General features: G+C 42.7%; 1 protein-coding gene across 5 annotated transcripts in view; it reads right to left on the minus strand.

Annotated features, from left to right (window-relative positions):
* RCAN2 (regulator of calcineurin 2) overlaps positions 1-19981 on the minus strand; it is a 302524-nt gene that overhangs the window by 93630 nt on the left and 188913 nt on the right. The window contains exon 1 of one of the 5 annotated variants that reach the window (XM_055407206.2): positions 15990-16409. The exons of the other annotated variants lie outside the window; for them this stretch is intronic. Coding sequence (XP_055263181.2) covers positions 15990-16076 — 87 coding nt within the window. The 5' untranslated portion in view covers positions 16077-16409. Of the gene's footprint in view, positions 1-15989; positions 16410-19981 lie in introns of those variants that run through there. 5 annotated transcript variants of the gene reach the window in all.

The raw sequence follows: 19981 nt of genomic DNA on the forward strand, positions 1-19981 counted from the left end.
ACTTGATAAACTTCTCCGAAGACTGCTTTGAGGATCATGGCCTCCTTCTGGGCTGTCATTTGATATAGGTGAATTCTGCCACTTGAGCTCTTAAGTCATTTATTTAAAGGGTCCATGCGTCACTTGCACTAGAAATTGCTATGTGTCCCTCCACATCCGCCTTTCTCCTTTGCTTATTCTGATTTTTAACTGGGTACAGGGCCACCTGGCACACCATGATATTCTCAGCCTCTGTTTCATCAAGATGTGTCCACGTACCCAGGTTTCGTTCACCTGAATCTGAGAGGAAATGATACCATCAAATCCTATCCTGACAGGCGGAGAGGCTCCTTCCTCCATTCTGCTGCCTAAAACAAGGCAACAAAATAAGGCACCATTGCTGCATTCTCTCATTTAATTTTTATTCAGTGTCTACTAAATACAGACTATTGTACTGGGCAAGGCCACTGGCATGATGGCAACGGTTAACAAAAGGAGATGGCATCAAAATTCTCTCTCTCTTTTTTTTTGGCAGCACTGCACAGCTTTTGGGATCTTAGCTCCCTGATTAGGAATTGAACCTGGGCCCTTGGCAGTGAAAGCACAAAGTTCTAACCACTGGACCACCAGGTGATTCCCAAACTCTTCTTTCCCTTCGATTTGTATTTGCCAAACTTGGAATGTTAGCCCCTAGGAACATACTTTAGCAATAATATAGAGGTGTTTTTTTTTTTTTTTTTTCCCTGCATGGGTATTTGCTCTCAGGAGGAACCCAGAATAGTCTAGGTCCAATGTTTAACATCACCGCATTTCTATTTCCAAGTTGTTAGAAATGTGAAGAGGCAACAGGGCATACTTGAATAAAAGACATTTGCCTGTTATTCTAAATCAGCTTCCCTTGCCCACAGATCAAATGATTCCCAGGAAAAGGACCAGGGTTGGGATTCCTGATTTTTGACTCCCAGCCCTAGAAGACAATCAATACATGCCTGCTGAATTGAAAGCATCCCTGAATATCCTGGGTAGAGCACTGACATCTGCCCTTCCTCCTCCCAGACTTGTTGAATGGCAACCTAATGACATCCTCAAGCAGTTGCTTTCGTCTTTGACCTCTTTCCTCTTTAAAAAGACAAGACAAGGGAATAACAAAAGATAAGCAACATAATTCAAGGATGCTTGGACTCTGCAGATTCTCATTCGCTCTGGCTGGCGCAAGGCAGCCCCTTCTCCATGCCAGTCTCTGTAGCATCAGCCTGGGTGCAGCCACAGTCACACTTCAATAGGCAAGGATCTTGTGTCAGACTGGGTGGAGAATTGTACCCGTGTTTAAGATGCTTCCCATAGTCCATTGGATTGGTCTTGAGCATATGGTCCAAATTCCTTCACAACATGGGCCCAGCGTCTGTATAATCCAGCCCTCCACCCAGGGTTCTCCTTCCTAGGAGTCACCACTCTGCTGGCATTTCTGCTTTGGTGGGGGCTCCTCTCTTTTGCAAGGAGCCCCTCTCCTATGTCCATCTTTTCCTCCTCTGTTGAACACCTACCTAATCTTTAAAAGTGTAACTCAAGAATTACCTCCTTGGGGAAAACTTTCCTTTTCAATCCAGACCTCCCTCCTAGAGGTTTCCACAGTGTACTGGGCTTACTCAAACCACAGCCTTTTCTGAGTTCTATGTGTCTATTTCTTACCTTCTCCTCCATCAGCTGTGAACACCTCAAGGGCAGGAGGCATGCCTCCACCCCTGAATTCACAAGTACCGAAGCAGTGCCTACTACCTACCAAGCGCTCTGCCGTATTTGTTAAACATCAAATGGATGGACAAGATGTCTCACTCATACTAAACATAGGCCTCAGCAATAATTAATTGGTCATCTATATCCCAGTAGCCCTTACCCTAAATCTATATCTTTTTTTAGGATGCAAGAAAGTCATAAATAAGAGACAGCATGAATTCAGGTTTTTCTGCCTCCAAAGACCAAGCCACTTTCCACGATACCTTTGTACCAAGCGGCTTCTTGGTTCTGCCTCCAAGAGATATGAAATGAGAATGTGAAGTAACTATATGTGGAATATAAAATATGACACAAGTGAATTTATCTAAGAAACAGACACAGACTCACAGACGTAGAGAACACACTTGTGCTTGCCGAGGGGGAGGAAGGTAAGGAAGGGATGCATTGGAGGTTTGGGGTTGGTAGAAGTAAACTCTTACATATAGAACGGATAGACAACAAAGTCCTACTGTATAGCACAGGGAACTATATTCAGTGCTCTGTGAAAGGCCATGACGGAGAAGAATATGAAAAAGAATGCATATATGTATGGCTGAATTACTTCACTATAGAGCAGAAATTAATACAATATTGCAAATCAAATACCCTGCAGTAAAATAAATTGATAAAAAAGGAATGTGAATTAACACGGAGCAAATCTGAATGTATCGACTGAGCACATAGTTTGGAGGACACTTCTAACCTGAACTGCTCAATGAGAAAATAATATTTCCTGCCTAATCAGAAGGGCGGCATCAGAAAAAGTTTAAAAATAATAAAAAAATAGAGAAGAGTGGCATGAAGATGCATGCATTGAAAGAGGGTTCAAGTCTGCTGAGGTTTACACAAATGTTGATTGTGGTTAATCATATGCTAAGTGTTACTTAAATATAGAATATTATTTTGCTGAGCACTACAAAACACGGAACATTTCCCTACAAAGTAAGAATATAAAATAGATCATCTACTATCCATCTCATTAATAATTCAGGTCTACTGCTTCTTCATCAAGGCAATGAATAGCAGCAGGGCTTGTAGCTTAGTTATTATTTTCATTGGCTTGAAGTATCACGGAACTGTTTACTAGTTCTATGATACAAGTTAATAAGTGGTCAGAGGTAGGGGTACATGGCAGAATACAGAGTTTCTAGGGCAAAAGGCCTATTAAGCAAAAGAGAAATTGAGCTTAGCTTGGGTAATTAATTAAATTTCCACCTATCTCCACAGTTTTAAAGTAGAAATGGGAAGTAAAAGTCAGCATTGGAAGTATTTCAATGATAGTTTAGCACAGTTATGATGAAGCTCGTCTACCATCCCATGTGAAGGTGGCACAGTAGTAAAGAATCCACTTATCAATGCAGGAGACGTGGGTTTGATCCCTGGGTCAGGAAGATCCCCTGGAGTAGGAAACGGCAATCAACTCCAGTATTCTTGCCTGGAAAATTCCATTGGCACAGGAGCCTGGGGGGCCACAGTCCTTCGGGTTGCAAAGAGTCAAACACGACTGAGCACAGCACAGCTCAAAGAGAAGTGTTTAAATATGATTTGAAGAAATGGGTTCTGAGTTCTCTTTTTCCTTTCCTTCTCTTTTTCCTAATAGGCATCTTGCCTTAAAGCCTCTGCATTCCACCACAGACACTGCTTTCAGAATGCTTGTTAAAACTCGCCTTGGGTCTGGAAATCCAGGCTAACTGTCTGGGTCTCTGAGTCCTCATGCCCCTGCTGAACCAGCTGCTTCCTGCTGTCGTTCTGTGACCTCAGTGTGAGGCTGAGGTAGGGCACTGCCTCCTCTGTGCAAAGCTGAAAACTGCAGGGAAGAGTCTGCTGTAGTAGGGCCAGTTAGGAAGTGTCTTGGGAAGAAAACTCAAAACTCTGTATAAGAAGTTTACAACTACGAATGAAGATGATGATGATAAAGGCTGACATCATGATCAGTATACATGCTGTCTGCAAGATCCCATGTTAAGTATTTTATATATTCAAATGGCCTTAATCCTCACTGCCAACCAATAAGGCAAGCACTGTTTCCTTCCTTTGATAATTGGGGAAACTGAGGCATGGAGAGGTAAGGCTCTCTGCTCAGGGATCACACAGTAAGCAGCCAAGTGGCCAAATAGAGAATTCCAACCAGGATGTCTGGCTTGGAGACTGGGCTTGCTTCCTTCTCGTGTGCCCTCCGCTAGCAAAGGAGGCCTCTCTGTAAGTCAAAACAGCATCATCCTGTCTAGGAAAAATGAAACTGTGTGGAATAAAGGCCAACACTGCATAATGACAGAGCACAGGCTTTTGCATCCAACAGGACTGTTAGCCTCTATATCTCCAGAACCTCCTGTGAGGTTTTGAATATGGAAGGCACTCAATACATAGTTGATGAATGAACGAATCAAAACACTTTGTCCAGTGCCTGACAAATAATAAGTGCTCAATACACTGTTGCTATTCTTAAGTTGGCTCATTGCTTACGCACCCTATTCCAGTAAGGTGGCCTGAGGTGGTTTTTCTTAGTCAATACCTAAAGGGACAGTGAAGTCACATAAGAAGAAATCAATTATCTTAGCTGTATTATTGATGCAGGCTATAATTATATACCGAGAGATCTTGTTTAGTGTCGTGCCTTAAACCCTAGTCCAAAATTCCCTTGATGAATCATGCGATCTTGTTTAACCTTGGAGATCTCCAGCGAGAAAGCTGAGTTTTGTAATAATTTGAAAGCCTTGTCCAAAAGTAAAATAATATCATTGCAATCAAAATCTTCACTACTGCTGCTCTACAATTCTTCAGAGATCACCCTTCACCCAGTCCTGGAAAGTGTTCACTGACATCTAGAAAGAGGTGGTGGAGCTGTCATATCAGTTATTATCCATCTGTTGGTGAGCCCCTGGGTTTTCCAGTACTTTTTTCCTCCCCAACTAGATGGCATTATTAGTTTTTGAAATAGATTTTCAAATGAAATGCAAAACACAGGCTATGCCTAGAACTGCCACTATGTTAGATTTATTGAGAAAAGTAAGTGATGTCCACTACTGATTTATGTAAAAGTAGTACTCCCAACTCAGATAAGTAATGGAAGACGAAAACAGTATTTTGAACACTAGAGGAAATGTTACCCATGAGTTCAAAGTCTTATCCTCTAAGATGTACATCTTTCCCCCTCCAATAATCGATGAATGACTTGTTAATCCTTATGGATATTCTGGCAGGAGAAAGAGTGAAGCAAATCACAGTTCAAGACCCAGTTCTGTTGCTGTTTAATTGCTAAGTCATGTCCTATGCTTAGTGACCCCATGGACTGTAGCTCACCAGGTTCCTCTGTCCGTTGGATTTCCCCGGCAAGAATACTGGAGTGAGTTGCCATTTCCTTCTCCAGGGGATCTTACTGAACCAGGGATCGAACCTGTGTCTCCTGATTTGGCAGGTGGGTTCTTTACCACTGAGCCCCCTGGGCAGACCCTAATTGCTGTGTGATCTTATGCAAAAATTTAACTTCTCTGTCCAGAAACCTGTTTAAAACAGAAAAATGGATACCTCATGCTATTATGGGGATAATAAGGAGTACCCTAATATGTGCCATGTACTCAGAAGTATTTAGTGAAGGAGAAGAGTCATTAGAATTTTTTAAATTTCTTATCTTGACAACATAAAATACCGAACCATGAAAATGACTATCTCTGGGGGTAACATTTGCCATCACATAGGATGGTTTAATGCTTGACTTAGTAAATTTTCTCTTGCTCATCAAATCTTTGGGGTACAACTTAAAGACTGCTCACACATTACTTTAGAACCATTAGAGATACGGGAAAAATATGTTACAACTTAGTAGCAAGCTTTCTTATTGTTGGGACAAGTAGAATATTAATAAAGATGTTATTTGGAGGCGGAATGAAAGCTGTTCTGCTGTCCAATATAACAGAGAAGGATAAATTTATTAAAGTTATCTTTCTGGAAGTGAAGGGTAGAGATCTTTTTGCAAGTATTTAAAAAAAATTCATAGTTTAGAACTTGTATATTAGATTCTGGAGAGCAATTGTGCTCGTGGACTGTAAGGATGTAAATGTTTTTTTGGTATATAACAAAAAAACGAGAAGGTCATGAATTTCTTCCCGTCCCCTTCCCAATTGCACTCTGCCTTGGAGGATTGTTTAGCAATTGTTGAGACTTCTCTTCAACTTTTGACCAGGAAACTTCTCTGGGTTCTCAAGTCCCTGGAATGGTTAGAAGCTCACAGTTTCCAATAACTGGTTAGACAGGCCAGAGAGGAAGAGAAAGAAACCTTCCCTATAAAAATATATGGAAAAACATTCATAAAAATATATGAAAAAATATATATTTATATATAGTATACACATGCAGTGGGGCTTCCCAGGTGGCACGAGTAGTACAGAACCCTCCTGCCAATGCAGGAGATGTAAGAGACACGGGTCCGATCCCTGGGTTGGAAAGATGCCCTGGAGAAGGAAAGAGTAACCCATTCCAATATTCTTGCCTGGAGAATCCCAAGAAGAGCCTGGGATACGCAAAGAGTCAGATATGACTGAAGCGACTCATGCAAAACATTTTCACGAGTGTGTGCATGGGTGTGGATGTACAGATGTACATTTTCCCCCGTAGAGATAGATTTACCCAAAAGAGGAATACAAAGGCACATCCGGTGAGTATTTTCTAGGGAAGTCTTAGCTTGCTGGATATTTTATTCTCAAATATTTTTAAGATAAATTCTCTATTCTAGATAGAGTGGAGAGTTCACAACTTCTTTTACCCTGTTTGAAGTCCTCATTAAATTATCTCTCAATCATTTTTTGAACTAGTACCTTGGAATGAGCTTAGATTTAGAGCTTGGGAGGAATACATTCCCTTTACATAAAGAAGTTTTCCCATTACATAAAGAAATTCTAGGCCAGGCATGGGCTAGAGGGTTTATGACCTCCCTGGAAAGCTGGGTTATTCACCGCAAAGCTGTGATGCTATTTAAGCTTACAACCTAAGCATAACCGGTGATAATAAATGTTTCAGGAATCATTTTCTTTTCTATTTGTCAATTTTAAGTTTCATCAGAAAGTACTAAAACAGGCTATTATAAATTGTTGATAGCTGTATTCAGAATCACTAAGGTTGCAAAGGGTACTCCCTGAGTTATACATTAAAATCTGCTTCTTTAGGAGAATAACATTAATGAGGCCACTGTTTTGTTGTTATTGCTTTGAATAAATCTGACACTCAGAGGTAGCAACTGTCAATATCTGAATTACTTTCCCACAGTTAAAATACTCTAAATAGAGAGGCACGTTTTCAGTTGGCTTTCCTGCTTTACCATGTCATTAGTTGAATATTGTTCCTTGCCTTTCCCTGATGTGACAGGTGGTTGCGAAATCTGTTGCTAACCTTCTCAGGGAGCATCTGTCACTTGTGAAAAATCCCTTCTTCCCACTCTGAAAGGTGTTTGGTACTTTCATGAGAGGTGAGATAATATTCAACAGTACACATTTAAACATGTTAAGTTTCAGGTATTTTTTAGAGTTACTGTCTAACATTCAGTTTTACATTAACACATTTATTTCCAAAATGGCCTCAGTTCTAGTCCATTTCGTTACCAGAGGACAAACACGCTTTTGTTGGGAGGGTCAGAATCTGCCATGAGGAAGCCATCCCATCCTCCACAACGCATTCTCCCTACACATTCCTTTTTGGTTTTCAGAAACTAAAGATGGTCTGGAGATGTCATGTGAAATAAATATTATTTAAAATTCTGGGGGGGGGGAGGGAGGCTCACAAGGGAGCACAATATATGTATCAGTTCAGTTCAGTTCAGTCGCTCAGTCATGTCCGACTCTTTGAGACCCCATGAATCACAGCACGCCAGGCCTCCCTGTCCATCACCAACTCCCAGAGTTCACTCAAACTCATGTCCATCGAGTTGGTGATGCCATCCAGCTATCTCATTCTCTATCGTCCCCTTCTTCTCCTGCCCCCAATCCTTCCCAGCATCAGACTCTTTTCCAGTGAGTCAACTTGTCGCATGAGGTGGCCAAAGAATTGGAGTTTCAGCTTTAGCATCAGTCCTTCCAATGAACACCCAGGATTGATCTCCTTTAGAATGGACTGGTTGGATCTCCTTGCAGTCCAAGGGACTCTCAAGAGTCTTCTCCAGCACCACAGTTCAAAAGCATCAATTCTTTGGCGATCAGCTTTCTTCACAGTCCAACTCTCACATCCATATATGACCACGGGAAAAACCATAGCCTTGACTAGATGGACCTTTGTTGGCAAAGTAATGTCTCGGCTTTTTAATATGCTTTCTAGGTTGGTTATAACTTTCCTTCCAAGGAGTAAGCGTCTTTTAATTTCATGGCTGCAATCAGCATCCGCAGTGATTTTGCTGCTGCTACTGCTGATAAGTCACTTCAGTCGTGTCTGACTCTGTGTGACCCCACAGATGGAAGCCCACCAGGCTCCCCCGTCCCTGGGATTCTCCAGGCAAGAACACTGGAGTGGGTTGCCATTTTCTTCTCCAATGTGTGAAAGTGAAAAGTGAAAGTGAAGTCGCTCAGTCATGTCCGACCCTCAGCGACCCCACAGACTGCAGCCCACCAGGCTCCTCCATCCATGGGATTTTCTAGGCAATAGTACTGGAGTGGCTTGCCTTTGCCTTCTCTGGTGATTTTGGAGCCCCCAAAAATAAAGTCTGACACTGTTTCCACTGTTTTCCTATCTATTTCCCATGAAGTGATGGGACCGGATGCCATGATCTTTGTTTTCTGAATGTTGAGCTTCACGCCAACCTTTTCACTCTCCTCTTTCACTTTCCTCAAGAGGCTTTTGAGTTCCTCTTCACTTTCTGCCATAAAGGTGGTGTCATCTGCATATCTGAGGTTATTGATATTTCTCCCAGCAATCTTGATTCCAGCTTGTGCTTCTTCCAGCCCAGTGTTCCTCATGATGTACTCTGCATAGAAGTTAAATAAGCAGGGTGACAATATACAACCTTGACGTACTCCTTTTCCTATTTGGAGCCAGTCTGTTAGGTAACTAATCCACATTCTTGTACAGCAGACACTAACACAATATTGCAAAACAATCATACTCCAATTAAAAAAAATAAAATTCCAGCCATTGAACAATGAGAGTTTCTGTCAACTTAATATCTGGTTCCTAAAATGGCAAAGACTCTGATGCTGGGAAGGATTGGGGGTGGGAGGAGACGGGGACGACAGAGAATGAGATGGCTGGATGGCGTCACCGACTCGATGGACATGAGTTTGAGTGAACTCTGGGAGTTGGTGATGGACAGGGAGGCCTGGTGTGCTGTGGTTCATGGGGTCGCTAGGAGTCGGACATGACTGAGCGACTGAACTGAACTGAACTGAAAATTTACCACAAATATCTCCAGAGGGTTTCAATGTTTGAGAATGAAATTGTACACAACTCAAATCCTTCTAAGCTGCTGAGTGAACACCGTGGTTTTTGAAGATTCTGAAAGAGCTTTAGAGCTCTACAGAACCAAAAAGGTCGACTGCAGCCAGGTCCTCTGCCCAGCACTGCATTTGCAAAGCATAAGAAACAGGTGTGAAGCTTGAGAAGCTCTCCTAACAAATACCCACAAGCTTCTCTTCCAGATCAATCCTGCGATACCCCCCAGTACCCACAGTTTCATTTACATCACTTGTCTCCTCCCAAAGCAGAGGGCAAAGCGTATCATACCAACTCTGCTCCATCATTCTCCTCCTATGCATCCTGCCAAACAAAACTAGTCATGGAATTTTTCACCGGTTCAAATGACAAATAGATTTCAATGTGCTAAGTGGCCAAGATGTGCTGGCTTTTTCTTTTCATAACTCCCACAACAGCATGACACAGACTATGAGTCAGTCATATACTTTCATGTGAAAAAAGTAAACGAAAGTCAAAAAGCATCAAGTACTTTTCTCAGCATCATTCCTGTGTGTCCAGAAAGGTTAAGAGACTTGCCCGAGGTTGCATGGATTGGGAGGATATTGGGACATTCTCAAAAGCAGAGGAGAGAAAGTAGGACTTTTGAGTCACCTTGGAAAGGCCCTGGACTTCTAGATGGGAAGGAACAGTCCTACAGCAATCCTAGGATTTCAAGTGTATGAAGAATTATTACTCTGAGAACAAATTTCTGCTTCTATTTCCCCCTCTTCCAAGAGAACCACCAGGCTTAAAACATAACATGAGGGATTTAGCTTAAGCACAATTTCAAAAAGGAGCAGCATGAAAAAAATAAAAATTATGGTATGAGACCTTGACAGCCTCAGTAGGTCCCTGAATGAATGAATGATGGAAACAGGTTAAAGGGAGGGCTGGGTAAGGACACATCAGATAACGTGGCCTCTCTTTGCCTCCACTGTTCCCACTACTGGCATGCTTTTCCCTCAGATCGACACATGGTCCTTTTACTCATTTCAGATTCCTGAATGACACTAGAATAATGACATTTAAGAAACTGCCACCTTGCCAGAAATGCTTCTACTGGCCTCCCATTCAAAAGTGGTCAATGGAATTTTTGGAGAGAGAAATATAGTGAAATGCATTTGCCTGATTTCCTCCTCTTTGGGGGACTATTGATCTAGCAGTCCTGGCAAAATTTTGGAAATACGAACTTGAAGGGCCCCCAGTGCAACCTCCCTTCCAGCAATTCACCTCCTTACTCTGCTCCTTCTTCAAAACCCTCATCACTGCCTGAAATTACACGCATGCTGTGTGCTAAGTCGCTTCAGTTGTGTCCAGCTCTCTGCAACACCATGGACTATAGCCTGCCAGGCTCCTCTGTCCATGGAATTCTCTAGGCAAGAACACTGGAGTGGGTTGCCGGGCCCTCCTGCAGGTGATCTTCCCAACCTCAGGACTGAACCCGCATCTCTTGTATCTATCTGCTTTGGCAGGCGGCTTCTTTACCACTAGCGCCACCTAGGAAATTATAGCATACATTTATTTGTTTACTAGTTTGCTGTCTGCCTCCTGGGTTAGAATGTGCACTCTCTGAGGGCTGGAATGGTTGTCTTGTCCATCTCCCAGTGCTTAGAGTATCTCCTGGTCAGGAGTTAAGTGCACTGAACGTATGGTTTTTATTTTTTTATTGAAGTGTAGCTGATTTACAATGTTATGCCCATCTCTGCTGTACAGCAAAGTGATTCAGTTATACATATCTATATATATATATGTATATATATTCTTCTTTTTAAACTTTTATATTTTATTCATCATGGATTTTTGTATTATTTTTTGTTTTCGCTTTTTAATGGTGCAAGAAATATTATTTAGTTACTGAGTTTCTTCACCATGGGGCATGTGGGATTCTAGACCCCGGACCAGGGATCAAACCTGTGCCCCCTGCAGTGGAGGCGCAAAGTCCTAACCACTGAACCACCAGAGAAGTCCCTTTTAAACTATTCTTTTCCTTTATGGTTTATTGCAGGAGATTGGGTACCATTCCCTGTGCTATACTGTAGGACCTCGTTGTTTGTCTGGTATAAATAGTTTGCATCTAGATCTCCAGCTCCAAGGGTCTTGGGAACTTCTGATCTTCTTCTTATAAGACCTGCCATGTTTCCTGCCTGTCCTAAGGAACAGAAAGAAGCTTTATGAGCCCCTGTCTCCCGTAAGGATGCCCATGGAGACAGAACTGAATCCCTGGACTTGAATTAGGAGCCCTCCAGCCCAGAGAGGAGACATCCACCCTCTTTCTGTGTGGGAAGCTCTCACTGCAGAGAAGGGGCAGTAGGTACAGGTAAAGTCTCTAAGCTATCAGAAATGTTGCTTCTGAAACTGCATCCATCAAGGCTTTGCTTAGGGGGATGGATCAAGGTGTTTAAGCAGAGGTTATTCTAGATAATACTGGACTGACTTTGCCTGTACCTACCTGTGTCTAGAACACACAAGATGCTTACTTTACACATGATCATCTATGCCCAGCTCCACTCCGACCAGCCAAGTTAGAAATCCTGGGCGTGGGACCTGATCCTTGTCAATATTTTAAAAGCTCTCCAAGGGGATACCAATGTGTAATCAGATTGAAGAACCACTGGACTAAAGTGAAACAAAAATTTCATTACCCATCTTTGGATCTTTCATTTCCCCATGAGTTTGGCTCCTTGTTGAAGGGTGGGGGTAGGGAGGACTATTTTCAGAATATGAGAAGAATACTCGAGAAAATCAACCCTGCTCACCTGCATACACACAGAGATACACGAACAAACAGATACACACAGACACAAAGGCACAGATACACACACACAGATACATGAACAAATAGATACTCACAGACACATACAAACACACACAGACACAAACACAGACATATACAGACACACATCAATACAAACACACAGATCCCAGAGACACACACAGACACACACAGGCAGACACACACACAGAGACACACACAGACACACAGGCATACATACACACACAGACACATACAAAGACACATACACTCAACACACACAAGCAAACTCTACAGCTCAGAGTTTTGAGTTTCTTTATCTTTCTGAGCATCCTTTTGCCATCAGACAGCTAAGTTCCCAACACTACCAGTGGGATTTCTGGAGAAAGACAAATATGGGGGTGCATTTACTTTATTTCCTCATCTATTTGGCACTGCTGCTCCAGCAGCTTTGGCAAAATTTAGGAGATGAGAGCCTGCAGGGCCCCCAGTGCAACCAGAAGAGATCCCCCATGGAAGATAAGGTTTCCTGAATTGCTGTAAGTCACTGCATTTGCGTTTGCCTCTGCCCCCTCAAATAAATCACTGCATTTGTGAAGAGAGTCTGCTTGATTGCATAACCCTGGTGTGGTTTCTTTTCCATGGGGGCTCCAGGTAGAAAGGGAGAGTCTGCAAAAGGCAAAAAAGCCTGAGATCAAGCAAGCTGGATGCAGGCAGGTGAGGCAAATCCACACCTGGGGTGCCTCCCTTTTCTCCGACAAGGAATATTAAAGGTTTAGAAGAAAGAAACTCCCAGCTCCACTGTGAGTCTGGAAGAGATGATTAATGAAGTTTACCTTCGGTGAAACTTTGGTGCCAGAATTTGACATCTGAACCTCTCTTCATGCCACTAAGCCCTCTCTTCATGCCACTAAGCCACGCTCATTTTTGAACAAGGAAAATATAGGTTTCCTCAACCAACCTCTTTGGCCTGTCTTAATTTTGCTTGATTACTGTTTCATTTCAAATGATTAAATAGCTAAGTTACTAGGTTGTGTGTGTGTGTGTGTTTGGGGGGATGGGAAGGAAAATGCTTTCTGTGTCCTGGACTGTCATTGTAAACTCAGCTAGAGATAGGACATTCCAATAAACCGGCAGAAGTAACTTACCACCTTTAGAGAATGTCTGAACAGGTGATCATGACTATGAGGGCAACAGCTAACATGTATTGAAAATGAAATATGTCAGGCACTGTGTTAATTGTTTTATATGTATCATTTTCTTTAATTCTCCCATCAAGACAAAGAGGTAGGAATGACTATTATCCCCATGTTACAGATAAGAAAACTAAGGCACAGAAGGATTTAGAACCTTGTTCCAAAGAAACAAATCCATGGCGATTGCAAGTTAACAATATTTAGCAGGAAGTACATATAATGCATCTTTCTGGTGGGAGTCTTCTCAGAAAACCCCACACATTTCTTATGGAAAGTGTGAGAGGCTTCATCATCCCTCCCCTCCTTCCCGTTTCCCCTCCAGTCTCTCACAGAGATCCTATTGCAGTTAAATGCATGGACTCACCTGCCTGTAAAATCAGATGCCTTCCCATGTCCGTGCCCTCCCTCTTCCTGTATCAAAATCTACCCATCTCCAAGTTAAGTACCACGCTTAACTTGGGATGCACTACGGCGCCATCCCAACCACTCCAGTACAACCAGCTGTAAGAATTTTGTGTCCCCTGAATTCCACAAAATACTCTGCCTTTAAGAAATATTGGGTTTGTTTACAACAACACGGATGGAACTAGGGATGATCATACCAAGTGAAGGAAGTCAGACTGAGAAAGACAAACACCATATGATATCACTTATATGTAGAATCTTTAAAAATGATACAAATGAACTTATTTACAAAACAGAAATAGACTCACAGACATAGAAAACAAACTTCCGGTTACCAGAGAGGAAGGGGGGTGGGAGTACAAATTAGAAGTTAGGAATTAACAGACCCACTCCTATATACAAAATAGATAAATAGCAAGAACCGGGTGTATAGCACAGGGAATTGTATACAACATCTTGAAATAACCTATAATCAAAAAGAATCTGAAAAAAGAACATATATATATGTATATGTATATAGGCTTCCCTAAGGGCTCAGAGGGTGAAGAATCTGCCTGCAATGCAGGAGACCTGAGTTCAATCCCTGGGTCCAGAAGATCTTCTGGAGAAGAGAATGACTACCCACTCCAGTATTCTTGCCTGGAGAATTCCATGGACAGAGGAGCCTGGCGGGTTACAGTCCATGGGGTTGCAAAAAATTGGACATGACTAAGTGACTCACACACACACACACACACACACACACACACACAAACATATAACTGAATCAGTTTGCTGCACATCTGAAACATTGCAAATCAACTATATTTCAATAAAATAAAATAAAATATGGAATAATGATTTTAAAAGATAAACATTGGGCAAATGGTTCTATTTCTATATTACAAATACCTACGTCATATAAGCGTATTTTAAACTCTCTTTCTCTATGCACAGTGTCTGGCAGACAGCAGTTCCTCGAGAAATATTTTCTCACCATTATTTCATGGACCAAAAAAGTATATTTTCACAGGACAAGGATGTAATTAAACGAGAACTGTTAAGAATAGAAGGGCATTGTAAAGTTTTACTTTAGGTACGCACAATTCTATTCCAGTTGGTGTTCAGAGACAGCTTTTACCCAGTTACCCATGGACTTTGAACAGGTTTTAAACTGGAGGGGCTTTGCAGACTGCTCCCTTCTGGAGTGTATACAGCAGGTATGACCAGCCAGACTGTGTCTACACACATGTTTGCACTGTGGATACAGCCGTAGGCAGCAGCCAACCATTCCATTCTAATTTTCTGAACCTCAATATGACAGGTGGTGGACATGTTATAGCGCTACCATAAGAATTGGTAAACACAGGGCCACACATTTAAAATATGCAGAAACAGCAAACCAAATTCTTGAATCCAGTTCAAAAGAGTGTTCAAAACCGCAATCTTGAATGACAGAGCCATGCGTTATGCTAGTGGACACACACATTCCCACCTGGGAAGTACCAGGGAATCATCTTGCGCACCCCAAAACAAAGAATTCCGGGTCTTCCTGTAAGTCAAGAGTAAGGGGAGGAGGGGAAACGATCACGCAGTGTGATTCCCCTTTCCTTCCTCCTGCCACACAATAAGCAACTGTCCTTTTTGTTGTGTGTGTGAACTGCTTAAATAAGAAGCTTCCGCTAGATCTTATTTTCAATATGAGAGAAGAAATCGAAATTCCCATTTCGCAAGCATGGCACCTTTTTCAGAACACAAAACCACAGGGGCAAAAGGAAAGAGAACGTGTGTCACCAGGAGACAATTACCCATGACAAACTGCTGCAGACACTCGGGGAGGACCAGCGCCCTAGGATACTCCATCTCGAGATGCGAAATTTATTTATGCCGGAACTTTCTTTATGGAAAACTGTTCAGGGGAAATGACTTGCTTCTTCTGCCTGACAAAGGAAATTTAGACAGCTCTTTTCCAACTTTGATTTTCTGAGAGCTGGGGATTGAAAACTGCTGTCTTTAGAAAAGCTTTTGCTCAATTTGCACATCATGGCCTATGTAAGGGACATTCCAGGAAGGGGTTAAGGTCCCATGATCGGGGTGTCCTGGGTGCGATCATTATTATACGCGCTTTCTTCTTTGAGTCCTTGATGTAAAACCCCTCAAAACACTAAGGACTAGCAATTCTTATTGGCACGGAGACTATGAAAACATGTCTACTGCGAAAAGGACTGATTGGGGATCGCCTAATAGGAAAGGCAAGAAGACACAATGATTTTTCAAACCTTATCACATGCAAAATGAATGTCCTGGTCTCTCTTCTAACTTATTTTAATTAACAGAGCCAGGCACTCACCCCATGCATTTCTAGCGCAGATCCTGAGCTGAAAACTACGAATCAAAGTCCTATTCCCTTAAACTAACAAGGCTGCTGGCAGCTTCTGCACACAGCAACAATGAAACAGAAGATTGCAGGTGCATACCTTAACCTCCTGGTTGGTAAAGACCTCCACATCCACCACGCAGGCAACCAGAGTGGAAACATCACAGTCCATGCTAGGGGCTGGCATTCCCCCTCCGGAATTGACAAGAAAGAGTTAGGCAGCCTCCAAGTCCTGCGGGCTGCGAAGAACCTTCCAGGTAGATGGTGCCGGGGCCAGCCGGGCGCTGCCCTGCCCTGGGGATGGCCGAGCCGGGCACCTGAACCCACTCGGCTGCGCGCACACACACAGCCCGCCGCGGCTCAGGCAGCACGGCAGAGTAAGAGCGGCCGGCTCTCTGATGGCAATGACATCACCACAAAGACTGACAAGCTGGAGCTATTTTTTTTCCCCCAGCCTTTTATCTCTAGGCAGTGCAGTGGAGCAAATTGAACATGATTATGTGCTAAATCTGAACTCAGACTAAATCAATTCAGGCAGTAGCTCGCTAGGAACTGAGTCATAGCTGTTGTTTCAGCCGAGTGCTTATGTTTGCAAAAAGCCAGGGTGGGGCATGGGAGGGGGGCGGACATCTGACACCAGAGACTCTGTTTGGGATGGGGGTGGGTAGGAGAATTATGCTGCCTATGAGCCTGCTGAGGTTAAGGTGTGACAATTTCTCTGCCTCAGAAAGGAGCAGGAAGTTGAGGCGTTTTGCAAATTGCTTGGCTTCTGTTAATTGCCCTGTGCCTCTCGGAGCGGACACACATGTTCTGGGTACCCTAATGCATCTCGGGCGGACATGGGCTAAATAGAAATCCATTCTTGGAGTGACTAAGAGAGCTAGGCATCAGTCATTTAGGCAGCCTGGTAAAAGGAGATAATTAGAGGTTTGTGAATGTCTATTTGAAGCACATAAGTGCAGACCAGGAACTCTAAAAGCACCCCTCGAAGCTCTGGATTTCAGGCTGTCGCCAAGGTCATTCAAACCCAAAGCGGCTAGTGGGAAGGAGTTCCAGCAAACGTCTCATGCAGGGACAGATGGCAGAGTCTAACAAGCAAACGCACTGATGTGGGTCATTGTCAGAACCTCAAGGCTTGATTTCACCCGAGACTTTGAACTTGTCCAATGGCCTTTTCAGTCTCTTTTCCTGATTGTGAACCCCTGAAGGGCAGGGCTGGGGATAATTCATCTTTATATCTTGAGACTTTAGCGAGTGTCTGGCATGAGAAGGCAGTAATTGTTTAATGTATGAACAAACCAAACGGGAACAGCCTTCACAGCAGAAGTGAGTAAAGGAAAAAAAAAAAAAAACCCGAATCGTTCTCATTTTATCATTGGTTATAAAAGTACCGGTAGAATAGACTGACATTCTGGCAGGATCGATGCCCAGTAGAGTGCAGGTGCACCTTCTGTGGCTATCAGAGGTCACGATTGGTAATAGATTGGTGCCTTTCTAACCCAAGACTGGACAAAGTGGTCAAATTTTGCAGGCAGATGAGAAAGGTGACCTTTTAGACTGAAGGCATAGAAGTTTTCTGGTTGATCCTCCTTTTGGGTTACATGTGAGTTTAATGAAAGCGAAAGAAAGTGAGTCTAATCAGTTCAGTTCAGTTCACTTGCTCAGTCGTGTCCGATTCTACGATCCAATGGACTGCAGCACACCAGGCTTCCCAGTCCATCACCAACTCCCAGAGCTTGCTCAGACTCATGTCCATCGAGACAGTGATGCCATTCAACCATCTCATCCTCTGTCGTCCCCTTCTCCTCCTGCCTTCAATCTTTCCCAGCATTAGAGTCTTTTCCACTGAGTCAGTTCTTTGCATCACAGGTGGCCAAAGTATTGGAGTTTCAATTTCAACATCAGTCCTTCCAATGAATATCCAGGACTATTTCCTTTAGGATTGACTGCTTGGAGCCCCTTGCAGTCCAAGGGACTCTCAAGAGTCTTCGCCAATGCCACAGTTCAAAAGCATCAATTTTTTGGTACTCAGCTTTCTTTATAGTCCAACTCTCACATCCATACATGACTACTGGAAAAACCATACCTTTGACTAGACAGACCATTGTTGGTAAAGTAATGTCTCTGCTTTTTAATATGCTGTCAAGTTGATCATAGCTTTTCTTCCAAGGAGCAAGCATCTTTTAATTTCACGGCTGCAGTCATCATCTGCAGTGATTTTGGAGCCCAAGAAAATAGTCTCTCACTGTTTCCATTGTTTCCCCATCTATTTGCTATGAAGTGATGGGACCGGATGTCATAATCTTAGTTTCCTGAATGTTGAGTTTTAAGCCAACTTCTTCATTCTCTTCTTTCACTTTCATCAAGAGGTTCTTTAGTTCTTCTTCACTTTCTGCCATAAGGGTTGTGTCATCTGAATATCTGAGGTTATTGCTATTTCTCCCAGCAATCTTGATTTCAGCTTGTGCTTCATCCAGCTTGGCATTTCGCATGATGTACTCTGCATATAAGTTAAATAAGCAGGGTGACACTATATAGCCTTGATATACTCCTTTCCCGATTTGGAACCAGTCTGTTGTTCCATGTACAGTTCTAACTGTAGCCTCTTGACCTGCATACGGATTTCTCAGGAAGCAGGTCAGGTGGTCTGGTATTCCCGGCTCTTTAAGAATTTTCCACAGTTTGTTGTGATCCACACAGTCAAAGGTTTTGGGATAGTCAATAAAGCAGAAGTTTTTCTGGAACTCTCTTGCTTTTTTGATCATCCAGTGGATGTTGGCAATTTGATCTCTGGTTCCTCTGCCTTTTCTAAATCCAGTTTGAACATCTGGAAGTTCACAGTTCACATACTGCTGAAGCCTGGCTTGGAGAATCTTGAGCATTATTTTGCTAGCATGTGAGATGAGTGCAATTGTGTGGTAGTTTGAACAATCTTTGACGTTGCCTTTCTTTGGGACTGGAATGAAAACTGACCTTTTCCAGTCCTGTGGCCACTGCTGAGCTTTCCAAATTTGCTGGCATATTGAGTGCAGCACTTTCACAGCATCATCTTTTAGCACATCATCATCTTTTCATCTTTGAAATAGCTCAACTGGAATTCTATCACCTCCACTAGCTTTCTTCGTAGTGATGCTTCCTAAGGCCCACTTGACTTCACATTCCAGGACGTCTGGCTCTAGGTGAGTGATCACATCGCCGTGGTTATCCGGGTCATGAAGATCTTCTGTGTATAGTTCTTCTGTGTATTCTTGCCACCTCTTCTTAATATCTCCTGCTTAGTTTTTCATACCATTTCTCTCCTTTATTGTGCCCATGTTTGCATGAAATGCTCCTTTGGTATCACTAATTTTCTTGAAGAGATCTCTAGTCTTTCCCATTCTATCATTTTCCTCTATTTCCTTGCATTGATCACTGAGGAAGGCTTTATCTCTCTCCTTGCTATTCTTTGGAACTCTGCATTCAAATGGGTATATCTTTCCTTTTCTTCTTCGCCTTTAGCTTCTCTTCTTCTCTCAGCTATTTGTAAGGCCTCCTTTTTGCATTTCTTTTTTCTTGGGGATGGTCTTGATCACTGCCTCCTGTACAATGTCATGTACCTCCGTCCATAGTTCTTCAGGCACTCTATCAGGTCTAATCCCTTGAATCTATTTGTCACTTCCACTGTATAATCCTAAGGGATTTGATTTAGGTCATACCTGAATGGCCTAGTAGATTTCCCTACTTTCTTCAATTTCAGTCTGAATTTGGCAATAAGGAGTTCACGATCTGAGCCACAGTCAGCTCCTGGTCTTCTTTATGCTAACTGTATACAGCTTCTTCATCTTTGGCTGCAAAGAATATAATCAATCTGATTTTTGTATTGACCATCTGGTGATGTCCATGTGTAGAGTCTTCTCTTGGGTTGTTGGAAGAGGGTGTTTGCTATGACCAGTGTGTTTTCTTGGCAAAACTCTGTTAGCCTTTGACATGCTTCGTTTTATACTCCAAGGCCAGATTTACCTGTTACTCCAGGTATCTCTTGACTTCCTACTTTTGCATTCCAGTCCCCTATGATGAAAAGGACATCTTTTTGGGGTGCTAGTTCTAGAAGGT

The sequence above is a fragment of the Moschus berezovskii genome, chromosome 23 (genome assembly GCF_049115385.1).
Source record: "Moschus berezovskii isolate FMDL1 chromosome 23, NW_MosBer_1.0, whole genome shotgun sequence".
NCBI lineage: Eukaryota > Metazoa > Chordata > Mammalia > Artiodactyla > Moschidae > Moschus > Moschus berezovskii.